Source organism: Lingula anatina, chromosome 7, assembly GCF_051362555.1.
Source record: "Lingula anatina isolate TDL-2025a chromosome 7, LinAna3.0, whole genome shotgun sequence".
NCBI lineage: Eukaryota > Metazoa > Brachiopoda > Lingulata > Lingulida > Lingulidae > Lingula > Lingula anatina.
In genome coordinates this window covers 23,079,047-23,101,991 of record NC_141773.1, presented here as the reverse complement: position 1 = coordinate 23,101,991, position 22,945 = coordinate 23,079,047, and the positions used below count along the sequence as shown (strand labels likewise).

Here is a 22,945-nt window from a genome sequence, read left to right as displayed (position 1 = left end):
AAGGTAATTTCATGGAAGAAAAAATATCTATACTTTAATTTCACGCAATAGTATGTTTAAAATTGATAATTTTCTGAAGAAGGCTTATTAAAATAAAAACATATTTTCACGGTAATATATATATATATATATATATATATATATATATATTGTAATTTCTTATCCATCCTTGGTGGTCTTGTCGTGTGGCCGAAGAGGCAGTGGATCAGATGCCTTTTAAACACCAGCGTCACTTGATTGCCCATTAAGATTGCACGCATATCAAACACTGGTATTTCAATATGGGCTTCTACAGACATTGTATCCCACAAAAATTCACCTGTTATTTCTATGTATTTTTAAACATCCCTACTAATACATGATATTACTGAGTAATAACTTTGGATGAAGCCGCACGTGCATAGTTAATGAGCCAATGAATAGACTTGTTACAAGTTTTATATTTTATCAAGGAATGTATTGCTTGCTTCTACTAGTATGTCACAAAACAAACCTAATTTTCACAATGTCAATTTTATTGTATTGCTCTTGGCTCACGAAGGGGGATAACAGTTGTAAATGACTTTATGCAATTTAAGAAGTGACATGCTTAATTCAGGAGCAATTTTGAGGTTTAAAGATAACGAAACAATGTTGCGACACTCTTCTTTGCGACAACTTTGCGGAATTTGAAAAAATAGCACCATCAGAACGTCTGTGTTATTGTACAGTTATATTTGTACTGTATAAGGATTAAAATAAATATGTTAAAATTAATATAGTACATGAATCTTATTACCCTATCCCATGAAATGCTGCACAACATCCATTAGATCAATATAATGTCAGAAAAAAAGAATCAAAAAGGAGTAAAAAATATAATCCTCCAACACAAAAGGAGTCCTGTCTGAACATAAAAGGAAGCTTAATTTTAACATTTTAAATATATTTAAATGAGGTCGTGCTACAAATTAATTTTTCCAGACATTTATATTTGTGGTGCATATTATATAGAAAATTAAATTAAAGAGACATGACATGTATAAATCTAAATTTATATGTTATCTTGGACAGTTAAATCGGCCAAAGGACATACTGATGACAAATAAAGCATTTTACGGTATTATGTGCTGTTTGTGTAGGTGCAGTGAGTGGCGTGGCGTTCCGCTTCGCACCTGTCCCCTCACCTGATTCAAATTTCTAAAACAAACCACGCGTCTTGATATCTTCAACCTCAAGAGGTCATCTAGCAACGAGACACATAAATGTGAATTCAAATACCCTCAACTCCCATCAAATAATTAAATGTAACACTTTGATTTGCATGTGCTCCTGTCTCACGGTTGGCCTGTCCCAAGTCATGCTTACTAAATAATCCCACCATTACATTACCATACCAAGACCGACCAAGACCCATTAAAACAACCAAAGTATTTGTAATCCGCAGTTTGCATACTAAACTTCCAGTTAACCTTCTGCTAATATCTTTTCTGATATAAAATGTCTTTTAAGCTGTAAACTTATTGCGGCCCAAGCCACTTAGCCTGTGAACAGCCGCCAAAGGTAGGAGGCCATTTTGGTTTCGTGAACGAAGGTCCCAGTGGTAGTACACTTATCACAGTAGTCTGCTGCCGCTGAACGGTAAGCAATGCCTTATCTTGCTTTGAAATATTTCGTTGATTGGGAAGACGGTCTTTACTTTGTTTACCACTTTTCTTTATTAGAAGTGGTTTAGGATCTCTGTTTTAAGGTGCCAAGCCAAAATGTACAATGGTTCTTAATACGGACATTGTATAAAATGGAGTTTCAGTAAGCTAGTATGGCTTCCTAATATAAGACTCTTTATCATTGGAATCAGCTACACTAAAGATCATTGGGGGGAAATACAAGATTATTGCAATCCTAGATCGAATACCACGAAGGAATATAAACCCGAATGAAGGATCTAGTGTCTCATGGTTTAGATATTGACATATTTTTTTATTGCCAGAACCTAGAGTATTTTAAAAAGGAAAAATGTGTATCGTTATTTGGCTAAGGTGTGATACGCAACACCCCGGCCCAAAGCCTGCCCACTGTAATTGCACTCCCAGAATGGACGAATTACGAGTTAGTAAAACGGCCTTGATGTATTCATCGTATAAGTTAAATGGTATTTAAGTGTACCATTATTGAAACTAGATGTTAATGGTTCAATTCGATATTCAAGAACAAGATAAGTTTTAGACTTCGTATTAACTAGTGTTCGTCACGCAGACAGTTCTAATGATTTTATTGGCTGTGGCAATATGCTGTTTTCATTTTCATTGCAAGAAAGTTGAGTAACGTAAGCGTCAGATTCTTGGATAAAGTTGATGGCAACGCCTGAAATTTCCTGGGCACAAGGAAGCAGGCTTTTGATTTTTTGTAGTTTGAACAAGTACATGGACGTTATAATATTGTTGAAATATAAAATCTGTAGATTTTATTTTACAAATGCATAACTCCTGGTGTGCATATATTAGCAGCTTGCTTTTTGTATATTCACGTCTTTTCATTTACACTTCAAAGTAAATTCGTATTCTTCTTACATACTTTAATTATTAAAGCTATCTAAAAAACAAATTGTAAGACTAAATAACCTAAATGTGAAACTGGAATGAAAGCGGCACTATTCCTACAGGTAACCAAAGTCAAGGCTGTGATGACTAACCCAGCTGATGTTCAGTTTCCGCGGTGAGACTATAAATTCTTAGATAAGTCTACGCAAGAAAAATGTTGCATTTATTTCTCATTTTCATGTTAAATTTGTTTTTGTGTTTAAGAAGAACAGAACTTGAATTGTGTGCTCCGGGGGAAATGTATGTCGAATACCACAGGCTTTGTCGGTATTTAGATATCAGGTCAATTTGTCGGGTGAGGCACTTGTTCTGCCCTATTACTCCGCCATCTATTGGCTCATTAGAGAAATACGCACGTAATGGGAATATTTTATTCCACTGTAGGCATACGCATATTCTGGGGGAAAAGGAGTAGGTGAAAAAATGCTGTATTCCTGACATTGTGCTCAAATGTTTGTTCAAGATAAACAGATAGACCTGAATATATATATATATATATATATATATATATATATATATATATATATATATATATATATATATATATATATTTTTTTTTTTTTTTTTTTTTTTTTTTTTTGAGAGAGAGAGAGGGAGTTTCATGCGACATTATCAATTTGTGGCCACTTCTAACACAAAGGAAGGCGGGGTGGGCGGTCCCATTATATCTGAAAACAACCGGAAAAATAATCATTTGAAAGGCCACAAAATACGAAAGCAATTATATTGCTGAGGACAACCAGTCAATTAAAGTCTCACGTGTAAGTCCCATAAATCGAAACGAAATTTTCCACTGTTCAACAAAACCATTTCCGCCATTATCCCTTAACTTGAGTCACCGCCCGAGCTATGAGGGCATTGCCTTGATGACGCACTTTGGACAACATAAAAACGTCACTGGCGGTGTTCTTTTTGCCGTCCATCATAGTGCTTAGCGCATGTTAGTCCTGACAGCAATGTAACGTGAGGGCAGCGTGGTCGGCTAATGGCTATTTGAAGTTATTTAAATAGTGGTTTTCATTATGGTTGTGACTACCCCAAAAAAGATTAAGAAAACCAAAGACAACGCCCTTTTAGAGCCAGTGACTTTCTCGAAATTTCAATTACATGTATTCATTACCATATGTAGTATATTAATAGCTGTGTGCCAGTAGGAAATTCCGGGTCACGGCATTTCTTTTCAAGAGTAATAGACATTCTATTTAACTTCAGTACAAAGATTTTATTACAAAGAACCCCTTGCCTAGTTATATAATTTCACCACCTTGGCACTGTAATATTTCATTCTATTCTAGCTGCTATGGGCAGGCAGACGACGCGTCTCCTGCAGGGGCTGATACTTTCGATAGGTGTCGCTGTAACATTAGCGATACCTCTCCAGCCCCTTGGACCTTTGAAGAATGAAGTTAACGTAAGATCGAAACGCTACGTGCCTGGGTGTCCGCCATCTGGATGCAGGCAACAAGGTGAAGTTCATTATTATTTCTTACTCTTTAATTTGATAAAAAGGCAATGCTTCAGCTGATCCAAGAAAATATGGACATTTCTTCTTTACTGTTTTATAAATCACAATGTACCCTGTCAAACGTTTAAAAAATATTATGGGACGACTTATATCTCAAATATATCTAGCTGACACAATAACATATAGCCCATAAAACTGACAGTGCATTCTGCTTTTAAATAATTAACACGTATATATTAATTATAATCTCAGTGCTATGTATGTACTCAATTTACATCCGTTAAGGCAAATTGAAAATATTCTGTATTGTTAATTTTGTTCCCATTTTAGAGTTTAATTGACTTCAAACAGCTGGGAAGAAAAAGACCAATCAATTTGATTTAATATACCAAAGAATAGAAGCTTGTTTGAAGCACTTCCTTAATATGTGCGTCTAATTTCAGATTATGACCCATGTGCCAAGCCATCGTGTAAAAATGGCGGCCAATGTGCCAAGTTGTACGACAGGGACGGCTACATCGCCGGCTTCAGGTGTGCCTGTACCTGTGGGTTCTATGGCACATACTGTGAGAAGGGCGACGCTGAGGGGTGCGTTGTAGGAGGTGAGGAATTCACCACTGGCAAATGTAACCAAATGTGTTTTTGGAGGTTCCACTAGCTGGGGTGTTAAGTTGTGCTGACCCTTCAATTTCATTCCGTGAAGTGCATGAGCAGAATTGCATCAGCTCTTCAAATTCAAAGCCAGATGAAATATTCCTTTGAGTCAGTCAGTCATACATATCCGTGTACGTTACGCCATGAATATAGCAATTTCTACATTCATTGACAGACAGAATGCACACTATAGTATTACCCGTTGCAACATAATAATTTACCCCAATTGGAGTATAAAATATGTCAATTTGACTTCTTTTCCCTAGAACAATTCGGGGAGTTCAACTGCCGCACCAACTCGCAATTAAGCTTGTCCTGCGGCAAGGCACAGGTGCGCGTCAGGCGGTTCTGCAACTACGCCAATGACCCGTTCTGTGCCGTTACGGACTCTAACTTGGAGTACTTCACGTACGCGGCCAAGTCTCATTGTGACGGTCTGCCGAGCTGTACTGTCAACATGACAGACGTCTGCTCCTTCAGCAAGTCTCCAAACACGAGGTTTGCCTACCAGTGTTGTCCATCTGAAGGTAAAAACCACAAAGTATATAAAATGATAATTAGGTAACAAATGATAATTAGATAACAGGAGATTTTTCAAAATCCTTTGTTCAAATAAAACTTGTAGCACTTTACGTAATCTCTTCGTTTAATTGAGCTGTTCGTATCGAGAAATAGCACGATTATACATGTACATACTGTATATGTAAATACGGAAATGAGCTCATATATATTTTTAGTTGAAAATTGCGCGCATGATTTTGTTCTCTGTCTAAGAAGCAGTTATCCGAATCTTAACTTCCTTTTTTTCTATGTTAGAGATACCCGATCCACCTTGTAGGAACAACCCATGCGCCAATGGCAAATGTGTGCCACAGGGTGACAGCTTCCGGTGCGTGTGTGACGAGAACTGGACCGGTGAACGATGTGATCAAAGTACGTGTCCAACCTGACTGAAACTGGGTGCAAACTACACCCAAAAAAGTTCAGAAGACATGATATTTTCCCAATAATTAAAAAAATTAATGTAGTGGGAAAATCTCCATTGTATATAAATAAGTTACGAATGGTGGGTGCATTATCAAGTATCCATTATTTGGCTTACATATCTCCTTAGCTAATTTCATAATTATTTGGCTAATTTATAATTATTCAAAATAACATTATTCCTCAAAAGTAACTGTGTAGCGTGGACTGATATTTTATCTTCTAATATAGGACCAATATGCATACAAAAACTGGACTGCAAGAACGGAGGTACATGCGTGGCTGGCCGATCTGGCTCAATGTGCGCATGCCCAGAAAGGTACTTTGGATCTACGTGTCAAATAGGTAAGACGCGGTCTGAACTGATCAGTCTTTTGCCATAGTTTTTTTTTCTTTTGTTTTGTAGACTCTTAATTTAGATTAAATATGTTGAAATTTGAAACCGCCTTCGATTTTAAAAACAAATGTTTTCTTCGCTTTGCAGATTTAAAATGAAAGAAAAAAGTTTTTTTTATAACACATATGTAGTTCATAATTTCAATAGATAAATTTCGAAACTAACGTTGATCTTTCATTTCAGATTTGAACGCAGACAAGGTGGACATAACAATCTCACAGGAATCTGGAGCCAAGTGCGGCGCCTGCTGCTCCTCGCCCTGCCAAAATGGCGGCACGTGTCAGCAAACGGGTGCCAGCAATGGCAACGGGTTTATCTGTCAGTGCAAGGAGCCGTTCAGTGGCCGCTTGTGTCAAGAATGTGAGTGTTTTGTATCTTTAAGCAGTGTGGCCCTATTGATAAGGTGGACGTTTCTTGCCAATACTGAGCAAAAATGTCCTGCAAACGCATTAAATTCCATGAGATAAGACGATTGCAAGTAGAATGTATGCATTATGTTTTAAATTTCATTTGCACTCGATGACTCTGATTCCATGACGTATCTTATTTCAGACAAAGGATGTGACTCCAGCTTCTGTCAAAACGGAGGAACATGTGCACAAAAGTCAGACGGAAGCAAAGTTTGCATTTGCCCCGCTAACTTTTTCGGGCTTTTCTGCCAAATAGGTAAATTTGCGTAATTAGCAATGGTCCGTTGAGTTCCAAATATAAATCAAGTGTGTTTACGATAATGACCGGACAATGACAACAAAATTTTTATGCAGACGTCTACATATTTCAAATCAGTTCGACGGTTTAATACGATATGTCTCATTTATCTATGCATGTATGTAAATAATATGCATATCCGTTTTATTCTGTTGAGATCTCTATGCTTCAGTTTAGTTCATTGAAAGCGTCAATGGATATATAATTCTGCTTGAATCTAATTCTGAATCCATTCCGGTATGCTGCTATCATGTACTAAAATATAGGCCTAACATCATCATATTCTTTTCTTGTAATATCAATCAACGATACAGCGTTAAGACGTAGGAATGATGGGGTTGGGTTGAGATCTAAATAACACATTGACAGAAGTGTAATTATTAGATCAATTAATATTCCCTGTGTCTGTTTAGATATGCGAGTTCACATCACGGCGTGTTTACCGAACCCCTGTATGTACGGGGGCGTGTGTACGCCCGCCAGCGACCAGGCCGGGGGATACACGTGTTCATGTCGGTCCTACCTCACTGGAAAGAACTGTGAAACATGTAAGTGGGCAAATGAGGACGCGGGAGTATATTTACAATGTATTTACTTTAAACTTGGTGACACCAGTGCTTGATTAAAAGCTGTAATTGGATATAATTTTAAATAATTGATTAGACTATGAAAAAAGATTATTTATCAGTTTTGTTTAAATTTACATGATCAAATTGTGTTTTTTATAGATAGAATAGTTTGCTGAGGTTGCTCAGAAAGGACATAAGTACGGTATAACTATGATTTTACCTTGTAGCATTGGCGTGCAACCCGAACCCATGCAGGAATGATGGCACATGTGTAGTCAGGGAATCGGACGGCTTCTCACAGTGCAACTGCAGAAGTGGATTTTTGGGAAGACTATGTGATTTAGGTAAATGTGTAGTACACGAAATTCACACACATACGCACACACACACATACACACGCGCACACCAAACACACAGAGGTCTACACACATGCACACACATCAAACGACATATTTCTGACTAAAACTTTAAGAATCTGATAAAAGTGACACGGTATGACTATCCGTTCAGTTTTGCTACTGTCCACCGTCAATGAGCCATTTAATTGAATGTACCTATGCAAATTACAGTTTCCCACATTATCAATGTCTCTTCCTCTCTGACAGATTTGGTCCTGATTATCGAGTTGGCCGGAATCCCAGGAATCCCAGGAATGCCTGGACCGAGGGGAGACACAGGACCAACAGGACCTCGAGGAGTTACAGGAGATAGCGGTAGAGGGCCTACTGGACCAAGAGGAGACCCAGGCAGACGTGGCAATGACGGGCCCACCGGTCCTAGGTAAGTGACCTCATAGCGATATTTTTGTCGTATCAGCTGCTCATAGCTCACCATTGATCAAGGTGATATTTTGTATTGAAATTATAAACAACTGTCAATCAAACGGTCTTCAAAGAAACATCTGAAATATAGCTTCCACGTTTACAAACAATTCTTTAAAGAGTGCAAAACAGAAAAATTACATTTACAAATATTTTCGCATTTTTGAGTAATTTCTAATAAACATTTACGTTATGTATGATCGAAATAAATGAGATATATAAGCTCTATCTCTGCAAACCAAGTCCTACAGTAGCTGCATAATTATTCTTATCCCTCACAAATTCAGAGGAACTAAGGGCTCAACTGGTCCAGCAGGCCCAGCAGGTCCAGCTGGTCCAGCCGGCGCTGCTGGCAGAGACGGTCCCAAAGGCGACACCGGCCCTGCAGGAAGACCGGGCTCTGCTGGCCCTACGGGACCAAGGGGTCCAGCTGGAAGGAACGGCCGTGACGGTTCAGACGGTGCCACAGGACCTCGAGGTGCGTCACAGATTTAATGTGTCAGAAAAGCCACGGCAAATTGCCGCTTTCTTGCTGTTGACATCGTTGAACATTTTAAGGTCCTTCATTATTAAAACTTTGATGTTTTTTTTTGTTTATTTCGTTTCATGACACAAGAAATTTCTTTATATCTTAATTAAACATCACATGTTACACTGATGCTATTCAAAATGTACATTCTATATCTGTAAAGCTTATTTCATTCTGTAGGTGCTGCCGGTGCCGCTGGTAAAGACGGAAGAGACGGTTCTCCCGGAGCAGCAGGACCTGCTGGACCCAGAGGACCGGCCGGCGCTAGAGGGCCTGCAGGTGCAAGAGGACCAGCTGGAGCCGCTGGAAGAGCAGGTATATGAATATTGAAATTATTAATTAATGTGTAACAAGAGACGTAATGCTGAAAAGACTAGTGCGTAAATTGTCTTGTTCCTAAAGATAGAGCGCGTGGTTTTATAACCGTTATTGTAGGTCTCAATTTTTACTGTTCCCATAAGCAACACCTATAAATAAAATTTGTTAGTCTAATAAAAAAACTAATAGCGCTTTTCCCTTAACTTTCCCTCAGGTTCTGACGGAGCGAGAGGTAGAGATGGCTCCCCAGGAGCCAGAGGCCCTGCAGGACCTAGAGGCCCCGCTGGTGGCCCAGGACCCAGAGGGCCCGCCGGAAGAGATGGCTCCCCAGGAGCACGTGGTCCAGCAGGAGCCACCGGTCCTAGGGGTGCTGCAGGAGCCAACGGTAGAGCTGGTTCAGACGGAGCACGTGGTCCAGCAGGACCTACAGGTCCCAGAGGACCGGCAGGTAACTCAACTCTGAAAAAGTTTTCTTAAAAACAAATGATACATTATTTGTGACTCGGGGCGTAATGTATTGCGTATCGGTTACACAAGTTTGGAGAAGAATACACATCAAAGAACTTACATAGATGTAAGTTAACAAACAATTAGCATTAATATATCAGGATTCAGTGAGGCACTGGCAAGTGTGTGTATTCTATTTTGTACCCCTTTTTAATTAATCTGATTTTTTAAATTCAATAGACATCTGCCCTATTTGCGAGATACTATACATGCATAGAGCAAAGTATACAGCTTTAATTTTTTTTGTGTGTGTGTGTGTAATTACAGGCGCAGCAGGTCCGACAGGTCCACGTGGTCCCGCGGGTGCTGACGGCAGACCAGGATCAGCAGGTGCCAAGGGTGACGCAGGACCTCGCGGACCAGCCGGTCCAGCCGGTCCTGCAGGAGCTGCTGGGAGACCAGGCAGCGATGGATCCCCGGGCCCCAGGGGTCCGGCAGGTCAGGACGGAGCCCGGGGTCCCCCAGGAGACAGAGGTCCGGCCGGCTCAGCTGGAAGAGCTGGTTCAGCCGGCGCTAAGGGAGATCGTGGACCTCGGGGAGCTACAGGAAGAGCAGGATCTCCTGGTCCAGCTGGACCTCGAGGTCCCACTGGTGTTGCAGGTGACCGTGGCCCGGCAGGTGCGACAGGAGCAGCAGGTCAGAGAGGGCCCGCGGGAGACGCTGGCCCAGGTGGTCGACCAGGTGCCACTGGACCCGCTGGAGCGAGAGGTAATATAGCAATCTTTATTACTTGTCTCCAAATATACTTTACTTTTTAATTTTCAGTTTTGAAGACTGGCACTCTTAATTAACAAAATGAAATGCATTACGCTAGGCTGTCACATTGAGGTACGATCAGAAGAAATATGTTGAATAACAGTAAGTAAATAAAGACGCATTTTTGAGAAATCGTTACATTCTTGCACATACTGCAAACTGCTATATTCATTCCATGTGCCGTTATTTCTAGACTTTTCGTAAAATAACGCCGTCTTTTCTCACAGGCCCAGCTGGTAAAGATGGCGCCACAGGTCAGGCCGGTGCAAGAGGCGCCGCAGGCCGTGCTGGCCCCACAGGACCACGTGGTCCAACAGGTGCTGACGGCAGGGCAGGCCCAGCTGGTGCCGCCGGATCTCCCGGACCTAGGGTATGCTATGGAACTTATATTAGTGTCAGATAATCGACTTCTGTTCAATGTAATTTTTTATTAGTAATATTAACATCAAGGTACTTTGTTGTTCAATGCTTGAGCGGAGAGATCTGAAATGATGTGCATTTGCTTGAAAGGACGGGGTTGTAATACCGAGCATAAAGTAGGAAAATTAAAGCTCCAGAATCATTTAGGAGGATCGGAGGTTTCCCTATTTCACCTTTGACACATTTATACAACGCTATATAAGCAAAATAATGCGAAAAACTCCAAATTGCTTTCTGCCACTTCCTCACAGCTGTGTTTCAGACAGTAAATGGCCTAACCAAAATGTAACAATTATACAAACTTTCGTTCAGGGCCCAGCAGGACCCACGGGACCCCGGGGCAGAGATGGCGCTAACGGCAGAGACGGTGCTCCAGGTAAGAGTCAAAACACAGCAGTACAATGTTAAAGGCAATCATTTTTAACTGTAAACATATTTCATTGATCATTATAATATCATGATTTTTATGTATAAACGTCCTTTACCAACGATTCATACACTGTTGCTACGCTTTTGTCCCCCAGGTGCTCGAGGTCCCGCAGGTCCGGCAGGCAGTCCCGGCGCCACTGGTGCCCGTGGACCAGCAGGAACAAATGGCGCACCAGGTACGTTGGTCATATTAATCTATATGTTAAGCTGAAATTTTCAGTCATAAGGGATTCGTTTTCAGTATATAATACTTTGCCTTACTTGTGTCTTTAATGAAGAAACCAAGCATGGTCATAACCGAGCTCAGATAGTGAAAATCAATAATGTGAGACGTTTGGATATTTTGTCTGCGCGAAAGTTTTCACATGTGTATGTGTCTATTCCATCACTAGGTGCGACAGGACCAGCAGGCCCGGCAGGTGCTCGTGGCCCTGCAGGTTCCCGTGGCCCAGCAGGACGTAACGGACGTGACGGTGCCCCAGGGGCAACTGGCCCAGCAGGTCCGAAAGGATCACCTGGTGCTAGAGGTATGTACACTGCTTTGTTTTATGTTTTGCTGGTATTTAATGGTCATGATAGAGGCATTTGTGGCATAAATTAAAGAACAGAACGTTTTATCTTAACTATTTAATCAAATCTGTTCAGTGCAATATTTAATTTTCGATATTAATATATACATTCATCGCTGTCATTTTTCTGACCAGGTGCGGCCGGTCGTCCCGGTGCCACTGGACCTCGTGGTAACGATGGTGCCCAAGGACCCGCAGGTCCCAGAGGACCAGCGGGCAGCAGAGGACCAGCAGGTGCCGCTGGAGCTAGAGGACCAGCCGGTCCAGCAGGTAAAAAACTATAGTCAATATATTTGAATTACAATACCGTCTTGTCGCGGCTTTTGTCTTGTATTACTGTTTTCTTACGATGAATCTAAAAGAACACGGTATCAGCGGCTTACAGAAAGTTTAAGGCCACCATACCTTGATTTCCATTGATATGTCATATAAAAATTACTTTTTTGCTCACAGGGTTACACATGTGTAGTTTGTCTGTTTCATCATGCCGACACACCTGCCAAAAAAATTACGTTAACTCAAAGTCAGTAGTATGGCAGTCTAATTGCTTTAACGTTTAAGCATACCTACTGCCATTGTTTTTTGTTGTTCAAAATGGCTGCTTTGTAAAAAGTCTTAATGACTGTATCCTGAAAGAAAATTCATTCAACGAACGTTTTGGTCTCTAGGTCCGAAGGGTGACCGTGGAGCCGCTGGAAGTGCTGGCGCCAGAGGAAGTGCAGGACCCACTGGACCACGAGGTAACGACGGTGCTCGAGGCCCTGCCGGAGCAACAGGCGCTTCAGGTCCTAGAGGAGCCAACGGAGCGAGAGGACCAGCTGGAGCCGCCGGCCCACCAGGACCAGCAGGTTCCCGTGGAGCCCCAGGAGCTACAGGCCCAGCGGGAGCCAGAGGAAATGCCGGACCTGCAGGTAAAGCTGTCATTTTTGCATGTATAAGTATCATGGCACACAAAATATGACTAAGTTAAGAAGACCATAGAAAGTACACTAAACTTAAAGTTATACAACGGCCCTGTACATTTAAATCTGTTGTCGTTTTCTAAGCATATAGACATACTAGCAATTATACTTACTACCAGGTGGAGTTTTTTAGAAAAACACTTCCACAGTGCACTCATATTTTTATGATTTCATATTGCAAAAAAAAAATTACACTTGAGGCGTAAATTTTCGTTTTCTCTACTACAGGTCCAGCAGGTGCAACTGGACCCCGAGGTCCCGCCGGACGCCCAGGTAACGACGGCAGCCGAGGACCAGCAGGAAGTCCCGGCCCAGCAGGTCCAGCAGGTCCTAGAGGTGCTGACGGAGCTAATGGAGCACGTGGTCCAGCAGGCCCAGCAGGTCCAGCTGGCCCGGCAGGTGCTGCAGGAAGAAATGGTGCCACTGGCCCAAGAGGAGCTGACGGAGCTCCAGGTTTGTGTTCGCTCGCCGTCAGTTTCGTATTATTCACAGAGTATGCCTTTTATCCTTCCAGTAGCTTTTCACAGCCAATCGGCTGAATTGGTATTTTAATAAATTAATAATAAATTAATTATTAAAATATAACAAGCAGTATTAATTCCAACCAGGCCTTGCCTTAACTGTTAAAACAGCAGCTTCTCTCTACATATTACTTGCAGGTGCCCGTGGTGCACAGGGAGCAACAGGACCCGCGGGTCCAGCTGGTCCTGCTGGCGCAACCGGTGCCAGAGGACCAGCAGGGGCTAACGGTGCAGCAGGAGCAGCTGGCGCAAGAGGTCCAGCGGGCAGCGCAGGCAGACCTGGACGGGACGGATCAGATGGACGACCAGGTGCCACAGGCCCCACTGGCCCAAGAGGTCCAGCAGGTATGGGTCTTTTGATGTTTTTTCTTTTTCTTTTCTTTTTCTTTTTGAATGTTATAGATTGCTATTACGCCAAGAATTTGCGTAACATATATGTTTGTTACTGGTGAAGTTCATTGTATTTGTTTGTGAAGTATTTGGAGAAGCCTAATGAAGCCTAATGATACAACGACAAGAAATCTACGTACTGTCAGTTTAATATAGATGGTGTGCAAAGTTGTTTATTCTGGAAGTATCCGAAAACGCCTTGTAGAATAGAGGACAGTCTTTGCACCGTGGTTATGAATACGACACTAAAACAACAACTATTTCTATCCTTATTTCTATTCACAGGTCCTGCAGGTCCAGCAGGACCAAGAGGACCCCAAGGTCCGACAGGTCCAGCCGGTGCCAGAGGAGCGGCAGGTCCCGCAGGTCCTAGAGGTGCGGCTGGTGCCGCTGGTAGTGCAGGCAGACCAGGTGCCACTGGGGCTAGAGGACCCGCCGGAGCAAGAGGACCAGCAGGTGCGACTGTACATTGATGATGCATGAAGCGTATACAGTGTCAATTATTCATTAAAGGGCAATAAATAAATACTGTAAATTAGGCTTTGGAGATTTAATCCGTAAGAAAAACAATCAAGTGTGCCTTTTATTTGAGCAGCATCTGTTACATGCTGCTCAAATACAGCTAAGGTAGGAGAAAAACGCTAATAGGAGAAAACACAAGCAGATTAAGTCTTCATACACTCAATTTTCAATACTTCATACACTCTAATACTAAGCCACTGTACTGGAATTATGGCTTTGTTCCAGGTGCTACTGGCCCAGCCGGACCTGCAGGTAGTAGAGGAGCTAATGGAGCCCCGGGAGCACGTGGGCCAGCAGGTGACAGAGGTCCAGCAGGACCCGCAGGTCCTCGTGGTCCAGCCGGAGCTAGAGGAAATGACGGACGACCAGGTGCTCGTGGAAATGACGGACCTGCCGGTGAGTGCTGATTGCTGATATTGGTTAGGAATATTTGCATTAGCATGGGTAATGTTACTTGAGAATGAGCGGCGAACGAAAGAGAAAAATGAATATTATTTAAAAATTTGATAAATAAAATAAAAACCAATAACTGATAAGGAAAGCAAAAATACAACATCCGGAAATAAAAATATGTCATAGAATGTTAACCAGTAGACACGTTGTCATGTTCTTTCTGAGATTCAAACATCACGATTTATATATAGTGAATGAACACACGACTGTAGAGACATCCCCACCCTGCTTACCAAAAAAGAGGTACGACTGTATCTTATCAGACCCTATAGTTTTATCGACATTGGCTTCAAACTGCCCATCTTTCCCTCAGGTCCAAGAGGTTCCGCAGGAGCAACTGGTGCTAGGGGACCAGCTGGAGCTCGTGGCCCAGCAGGTGCAACTGGCGCCCGCGGACCAGCAGGTGCTCCTGGAGCTACAGGAGCCAGAGGAAGCGATGGAACTGATGGACGTCCAGGTGCAAGAGGACCAGCAGGACCCCAGGGAGATCGTGGTGCGGCAGGAAGAACGGGTTCTGCTGGACCACCAGGTAAGGGAACATATATATACGTTGTGATTTCTGATTATGATATGCGTTGTGTTGGACGTAAACAATATCGTAAATGTGGTCAACAGACCTGTTCTTGCACCACAGCTACCAACATGTACTAGATTTTCCAGTTCCTGAAACTCTACGGTGGAGCGTATTGCCATCATATTTTTAAAAAAGCGTAATATTTTTCGGACTTTTTACATAATCCTGTAGACGTACTACTACAGTAATTCCTGGTTCACACTAAATGATATTCTTTTTGGATATTAAACGCCTGTCTGTCAAAATAAAGGGGCAAAATCCGGCAATGTGTTATTTTCCTCCTCATCCAGGACATCGCTAAATGTTATTCCTCTGTCTGTCAAAATAAATGCGCCGAATCTGATTTCTCAGCAATGTGTTATTTTTCCCCTTCCTCCAGGACCCACAGGACCCCGGGGTGCAAACGGTGCCCAGGGAGCGCGAGGCCCAGCAGGTGCGGCTGGCGCTCGAGGTCCAGCTGGCGGACCAGGTCCACGTGGACCGCAAGGTATATGAGGATTTCTTATATATTTAACGTTAATCAATAACACGTCAATCTAGCCAACCTGTCTCTGTTAAAAATCTACGTAATACCATCACATATAGCAGCCTTTGTGAGATTTGTAAATGCACGAAAGTAAAAGTTATAAGCATATTAGTTAAGTTAATTATAGATCAATTTTAATCTGTTAAGACAGATATTGTTCTGCTAGGTATAACGTACAGGTAGTATCTGTGTAGCTTAGTCACTTGAGTATTACATTGTAACATGAATAAAAATGTCTTTGTAAGCTGGCACTTGACAATATAGTAGCAACTTTTTTCCACAGGTGACAAGGGAGACCGCGGTACTCCAGGCAGAGACGGCGCACCAGGAGCGCCAGGTCCAAGGGGAGCTGCAGGTGCAAACGGCAGAGCAGGTGCTCAGGGAGATAGAGGACCAGCTGGACCAGCAGGTCCACGAGGGCCAGCAGGTGCACGAGGACCCGCAGGCGCAAGAGGGCCAGCAGGACCAGCTGGACCAGCAGGCGCTGCTGGAAGTGACGGCAGACCAGGAAGCGCAGGTGCCAGAGGACCAGCTGGTGCCACAGGTCCAGCTGGCCCAGCTGGTCCTGCTGGAGCAAGAGGACCCGCAGGAGGACAAGGTCCTACAGGGCCCAGAGGACCAGCAGGGGCACGAGGAGCAGCAGGAGCCAGAGGATCGCCAGGTGCAACAGGAGCCCGTGGACCAGCGGGAGCAGCAGGAGCAGCAGGTGCTCGAGGTGCCGCTGGACCAGCTGGAGCAGCAGGTCCAAGAGGGCCCGCTGGAGCTAGGGGCGCTGACGGAAGTGCTGGTGCTAGAGGTCCTGCCGGACCCGCTGGACCAGCTGGACCAAAAGGAGATGCAGGCCCAAGGGGACCTGCAGGTGCTAGAGGACCAGCAGGTCCCGCCGGAGCTCGTGGTGCAGCAGGCAGACCTGGCTCAGCAGGTGCAGCAGGTGCAAGAGGACCCGCAGGAGCTCGAGGTCCAGCTGGAGCTGCTGGTAGAGATGGCCGTGATGGTGCCACAGGTCCAGCAGGGCCTGCTGGTGCAAGAGGTGCAACTGGTCCAGCAGGCGCTAGAGGGCCAGCAGGAGCTGGAAGGCCAGGGGCAACTGGTCCAACTGGTGCCCGTGGTAGAGATGGTTCTGACGGAGCTAGAGGACCGGCCGGTGCCAGAGGGCCAGCAGGAGCAGCAGGTGCCCCAGGCAAAGACGGTGCCCCAGGAGCCAAAGGAGACAGAGGTCCAGCAGGTGCCCGAGGTCCAGCAGGCCAAGCAGGCGCGAGAGGTCCAGCAGGAACAGCAGGCGCGAGGGGCCCAGCAGGTCCTGCTGGGCCGGCCGGTCCAGCTGGAAGAAACGGCGCTACTGGCGCTAGAGGCAGCGACGGTACAGACGGAAGACCAGGCGCCACAGGTCCAAGAGGACCGACAGGACCTGCAGGTCCGAGAGGTCCGGCGGGATCAGGCGCTCCAGGAAGACCCGGTGCAACTGGACCAAGAGGTCCAGCAGGTAAGAAATATTTCTGATCGCAGATAAGCGTTTGGTCCATCTTTTCACTATTTAAAAAAATTATGACCTCATTTCATGGGCTTATTTTATCAGTCTGTCCTTTTATCATTAATACATGAAAACTCCCAATAGCGTAGTTATTGCTTGTTTGTTCTTTTTCTCGGTAAGGTGCGGCTGGTGCCAGAGGCGCCGCAGGACCCAGAGGTGCAGACGGTGCAAGAGGTCCGCCTGGACCAGCAGGCGCAGCTGGAGCTCGTGGAGCCGCTGGTCGTGACGGCAGACCAGGCGCTACAGGTCCCGCAGGCCCGGCTGGTGCCGCAGGACCAGCTGGCGCCAGAGGACCTGCCGGACCAGCAGGAGCAAGGTAAATCTTTGAATTCGAATTTTGTTCAATTTCGGTTAAAATGCAAAAATGATGTTCACATTTGAAAAGATATATCCATGTACTAACGTGATCTGTCACATTCCAAACTTGAATTGCATCAAAACGTCAGAGAATTGGATAGCTATAGACATGTTCTTCTTATTCTTAGTGTCCACCGTAAAATGACTATAAAGAGTTAAAAAGGCCAAACTCTAGCATGTTCGTTATCGTATATAAGTCATAAAGCAAGTTCACATTGTGTGTCAATCTATTCCAGAGGTGCTGCTGGTAGCCCAGGAGTCGGTCGACCAGGTGCGACCGGTCCAGCTGGTGCACGTGGCCCAGCAGGTGCGGCAGGAAGACCAGGAAGTGACGGAGCTAGAGGACCAGCTGGTCCCGCCGGACCTCGTGGTCCTGCAGGTGCCGATGGTCGCAATGGTAGAGATGGCGCTACTGGCCCCGCTGGTCCTACAGGTGAGAATATGCCCGGGGGACGGGTTATTTTGACTTTCCAAGTCAATCTGTAGTTGTATGGGTAATAAGTACGGTGGGTAACAAAAATTGTTGTGTTTTAAGTGTTTAAAAACGGTGTTACAAAAATGGTAGTCCGCTAGGAACCGTAGTCCGTTCCCCAGTACTTTGTACAGGTGACATTCGTCCCATTTACACCAACTAACCCTAACTTGCACTTATCATATGGGGCCCCAGACTTCCATTCCTAGGACTACCATTGCTGCCACAGCCTTCATCCACTCTTTCGTTGTACGTAGGTCCGAATACATTTTCTTAGCTTATCTGCTTGCATAGACGTTGTCAGCAACGTTCGTATACTTCGCAATAAACATGTCACACTATCTGAGCTTGCAACATAGAGAAACATATTGATAGATATCACAATTTCAAGCAGCATGTACTGACTTATACCGTATTTCATTGTTCAGGTCCAACAGGCAGCGGCCGTGTTGTAGTAGGACCCACTGGTCCTAAAGGAGCACAAGGTCCGACAGGTGCCCGTGGTCCAGCAGGCGCCGCTGGGGCAAGAGGTCCCGCTGGCGCTAGGGGGCCCGCAGGACGTGACGGAGCCGACGGTAGACCGGGTGCCGCCGGACCGCGAGGTGGGTCTTGTATTATCTTTTATTCATATGAAGTTATTTTATGGCGCAAGTGCTGCTTGGGAGGATGTTTGCAAACAATAGCTTAAAGAAAATATCTTTTTGTCGTACGAAAATTGCCACTGTCAACAGTAAGGAACAATAAACTATTATATAAATAATTATTTTTTATTTACCCAACCATTCTGCTTTACTGTGTTTTTCGTTTATGATGTGCATGTTGTGCACACTAAGCTTAAGTAGATTTCATTTGAAGAGAAAGATCACTGTTAACAATTCACCGTCAGGTCCCGCCGGTGCAAGAGGCAATGACGGCGCCCGAGGTCCCGCCGGTCCGGCTGGTCCCGCTGGACGAGCTGGAACTGACGGTCGACCAGGAGCAGCTGGCCCCACTGGCCCACAAGGACCGAGAGGTCCTGCAGGAGACTCAGGTAATTAACACCTACGTCTTAGCAAATTACGTGGGAGATCCAGCTAACTTGGATACTTTTAACGGAGGACATTAGAGTTGTGTTTTTTAAATATATGAAATAGGCTATGTGTATGGCATGAACGGGTGCTTGGCAACATTTGTATTAGATTTATGGAAGTCATACTAAATATACATTCCAACAATGATGCTTTACCCTACACAATCATTTTTGCATGAATTCTATATCGTGTACAGCTCCTTATGCACACAAATACTGAAGGTATTAAGATCTTCTGGACTGGTACAAATTGGGTGTCAATGCAGAGACGCCGCTGTGTCCTACCACGTCATTTGCAAGACACTGGAGATACACGTTTTAATAAGACATTTGTTTCTGTGTCTACTAGGTAGAGGGCGTGACGGCCCAACAGGCCCCAGGGGACCCGCAGGTAGACCAGGCAGTAATGGCGCTCCTGGTGCAAGAGGACCAGCAGGTGCCAGAGGAGACGCAGGACCTAAAGGTGAAAAATGTCCAACATTTTTCTATGTTACTATTTAAACGGCACTCTTGAGTAAATACACAGGTGACAAAATGACAAAAAGGCCATACATGTATAGTTGATATGGTGATTATGAATATATATTAGATACCGTGGGTAATCCTTGAATGTGCTGTTCCGCTAAAAAGTTTTTATTTGTAGCATTTTGCCTTCATCTGTTTTCATTCATTACTTTTTTTCTACGTCGACAAATTTAAAATTATTCACCAAATGTCACTTACTTATTGATCAGATAAAATGCCGTGTTGTCCTTATGAAATGATATATTGTATTTACAGTTATATATGCCATTGTTTTCCTCATCATTTAGGTAACCAAGGTCCCACCGGTCCAGCAGGTCCACGAGGATCTGGACCAGCAGGCCCCCGAGGCCCAGCTGGCGCACGTGGTCCTGCCGGAAATCCTGGACCTAGAGGACCAGCTGGTGCTGCAGGTAGGCAAACTGCACAAAGACCAGCATAACAGATTCACTGTAAAGATCCAATAATGGCCATAATGATAATATGAATCCGTAAATTAGGGGGCCTACGGGTATACAACAGCAGTAGTGGCAAATTAAAAGTGGTCAACACGGCAGTTGACAAATATCGACAAGAACCTAGACATCTAGCCGCTGGCCCCGTTGATCAAAAGATGTTTATTAATAAACTAACCGGTAAACATAATTGTTTTTCTTAGGCAGGGATGGTGCTGATGGCCGCCCGGGTGCGACAGGCCCCAGGGGTCCAGCCGGAGCTGCTGGCGTAGGAAGCGTAGGTCCAACCGGACCGCAAGGACCAGCTGGTGCCAAGGGTAACGCAGGCGCTGACGGACCTAGAGGTCCAGCAGGATCAAGAGGTGCTAGGGGCCCAGCTGGACCGGCTGGACCAGCGGGTAAGAGTAACTTAGATGCAGGAAATGTTTTTGACAGAAATTTCTTATCCAGTGTAAGCTGATTGTTCTGCTTCTTAGACTATACTATTTGTCCTACTGCATTCCTTATACATCCAAAACTGTAAAAGTTTCTAGGATGATATAAAACCTGTACGGTTCGGTGGAGAGCTGACATGGGTTATTGATTTCTAGGTCCACGCGGAAACACTGGACCAAGAGGACCACAAGGTAGAACTGGAGAATCTGGCAGAGGACCGGCAGGTGAGTTCAACACTAAAATATCTAGAAAACCAGGATAACATGTATCTAGAAAATATACAGGAGTATTTGCTATTAACATTTTTGTAATTACTGACCACTTTTTTAGTCTTTTTATCAAGCAAACATACAATGGACCTTAGTTTATTCATATTTATTCATTCATTTTTTGAAACAGCTTGTTTCTTTACTTATTTTTCGGCACCTTATTGTGTTATTTCTATATATGTCTTATTAAATTTTCTCCACATACGAACTACATTCCAGGCCCAGCTGGACCTAAGGGAGACCCAGGTCCGAGAGGTCCTGCCGGAAGTGGAGTGGGCCCAGCCGGACCTAAGGGAGACACAGGTCCACAAGGTCGTCCTGGAGCAGGAGGTCGAGGACCACCTGGCGCTACAGGTCCTGCCGGGGACAGAGGACCAGCAGGTGCCCGTGGACCAGCAGGAGCACGAGGTCCTGCTGGGGGACCAGGTCCGAGAGGTAAGGAAGAGTGATGGGAAACACAATTACTTAACATGTCTTCAAGCGTCCATCGGTGTACTTTAAAAAATCAATGTGCCACCAGGGTGCGGTGGGTTCCGTAGATGTGATGTGTCTGTTTTTCGTGACGCACCACGTTCTTGTCGGCAAGAGTATAAGCCTAGTGAAAATAATTTTGAGAAAAAAAAGTCCCAGTCACTTATTATATACCAACCGTTTATCATGATCGGTTATAGACATTATAGGCCTACATATGTGCGCATGATGCTTTGAAAACTGGATGTATTTTATTCAATGTGATATCATTGGTATTTAGGTCCAGCAGGCCCAGCAGGTGCAGCAGGACCGGGTGGTCCTAGAGGTCCACAAGGACCCACGGGTCCAGCAGGCAGGTCAGGTGGAGCCACTGGTCCAGCTGGTCCACAAGGCCCTACCGGTCCAACAGGTCCAGCCGGCGCAGGTACGTAGGATCTTATTATAGTGGTGACATTAATATATATATATATATATATATATATATATATATATATATATATATATATATATATATACACACACACCATTATGGACCACAGATGAGGTAGTCGATCAAAAGTGGTGGGAGTATACATCCTTCGTACACCAGAGCACTGATCTTTACACGGATTATTTCAAACAGTAGTCTTAATCGGCCTTTCAAATAAAATTTGAATTTCAAATAGTCTTTCAATGTTTGACTACTAATGATCCATACTAAAGATCAACTTTATACGAGCTCTTTTGCAAAAGAAGCTACAAGTTAGAAGGTATAGCCTAACTGTCTTCACCGAAAGACAGGAATGTTTAATGGTTCATTTTTGGCAGGTTAATTCCGTACTTTTTTTTTACTCTGACCCAATGCAAATCAGAAGTAATGAGTGAGGAAACTATCCTGTTTTACCAAAGTAAAATGACTAAATTTCAGATTATTGATTATTTAATTTCACAGGACCTCTACAGATTTACAGCATCTTTAATCGAACTTTTAGTCTCATGAAAAAGACCAATTTTAGACTAAAGGATTCTTTATTTTTATTACAGACGGTTCTGGTATGGGCGGCCAATTTAATGTCACGGTCGGCCCGTACCCCATGTGCTACCCCTGCGGGCCGTTTTACTCCATGGCTATGAAATGTCTACCTTGTGGCGGAGGCGGCCCATTCCCATGCGCTGGTGGACGATGCGGAAGCTTCGGCTATATTCCCAAGAACCTCCCTGGAGTGTCTGGAAACCAAGGACCACAGCCACTAAACCCAAATCCATTTCCAGCAGTAGGCCCAAATAGCAGGACCTGATAACGGCTTGTCGTGATTGTGAAAAGACTTTATTACGGCAATGAATCGAACTCTTTAAGTTGAGAAACCACTCACTACCGCATGCTTGCTGCTTTGAATGCGAATAATTTAAAAGATAGATAAAAAGGTATTGATTTCTACGAGTATTAATCAAATGTAAATGTTTTAAATCAAATCTTCGGGAGTAGATGGTTTAGTAATTAATACGATATCTATAAGGTAGGGATTTTTTTCAAAGACGTCAGTCTTAAAACTGTACAGAACTTATCAAAAGTTAAGCTCATCAAAGACGCTGATGTATATTTTGTGATGTCTTATGTTACATATCATGTGAATGTACGTTGTATTTATACAATAAAACAAATATGGCCCACTGGTGAGTTGTAAATACTCGTTGAAAAACATGTTAACTTCTTTGCAAAAGGAAATAATTT

At 43.9% G+C, this 22,945-nt stretch overlaps 1 protein-coding gene across 2 annotated transcripts; it reads left to right on the top strand.

Annotated features, from left to right (window-relative positions):
- The first annotated feature begins 1,468 nt into the window (after positions 1–1,468).
- Positions 1,469–22,887, top strand: LOC106154943 (uncharacterized). 2 transcript variants are annotated; one of them, XM_087018034.1, is made up of 39 exons: positions 1,469–1,620; positions 3,875–4,045; positions 4,488–4,646; positions 4,965–5,225; positions 5,515–5,631; positions 5,914–6,027; positions 6,263–6,439; positions 6,632–6,745; positions 7,201–7,335; positions 7,584–7,700; positions 7,962–8,136; positions 8,465–8,655; positions 8,887–9,021; positions 9,239–9,472; positions 9,799–10,239; positions 10,515–10,657; positions 11,020–11,083; positions 11,232–11,312; positions 11,529–11,663; positions 11,841–11,975; positions 12,374–12,616; positions 12,896–13,120; positions 13,327–13,533; positions 13,864–14,034; positions 14,326–14,496; positions 14,867–15,082; positions 15,507–15,614; positions 15,937–17,136; positions 17,305–17,500; positions 17,778–17,974; positions 18,442–18,615; positions 18,900–19,043; positions 19,432–19,545; positions 19,895–20,017; positions 20,263–20,457; positions 20,650–20,718; positions 20,983–21,198; positions 21,515–21,658; positions 22,258–22,887. In XM_087018034.1, exons 2-39 carry the CDS (start codon positions 3,880–3,882, stop codon positions 22,509–22,511), a joined length of 7,461 nt encoding a protein of 2,486 aa, XP_086874160.1. In that variant the 5' UTR covers positions 1,469–1,620; positions 3,875–3,879; the 3' UTR covers positions 22,512–22,887. The 2 variants fall into 2 exon arrangements, with proteins under 2 accessions (XP_086874160.1, XP_086874161.1); XM_087018035.1 differs by having other exon boundaries at positions 1,522–1,542.
- Positions 22,888–22,945: the final 58 nt, after the last annotated feature.

Excerpts from the sequence above, each read along its gene's own strand:
- LOC106154943 (XM_087018034.1), top strand. The coding sequence starts at position 3,880 with ATGGGCAGGCAGACGACGCGTCTCCTGCAGGGGCTGATACTTTCGATA. Across the intron at positions 11,084-11,231 it reads CGGCAGAGACGGTGCTCCAG|GTGCTCGAGGTCCCGCAGGT; the intron begins GTAAGAGTCAAA and ends TTTGTCCCCCAG. Across the intron at positions 20,018-20,262 it reads AGGACCAGCTGGTGCTGCAG|GCAGGGATGGTGCTGATGGC; the intron begins GTAGGCAAACTG and ends TGTTTTTCTTAG.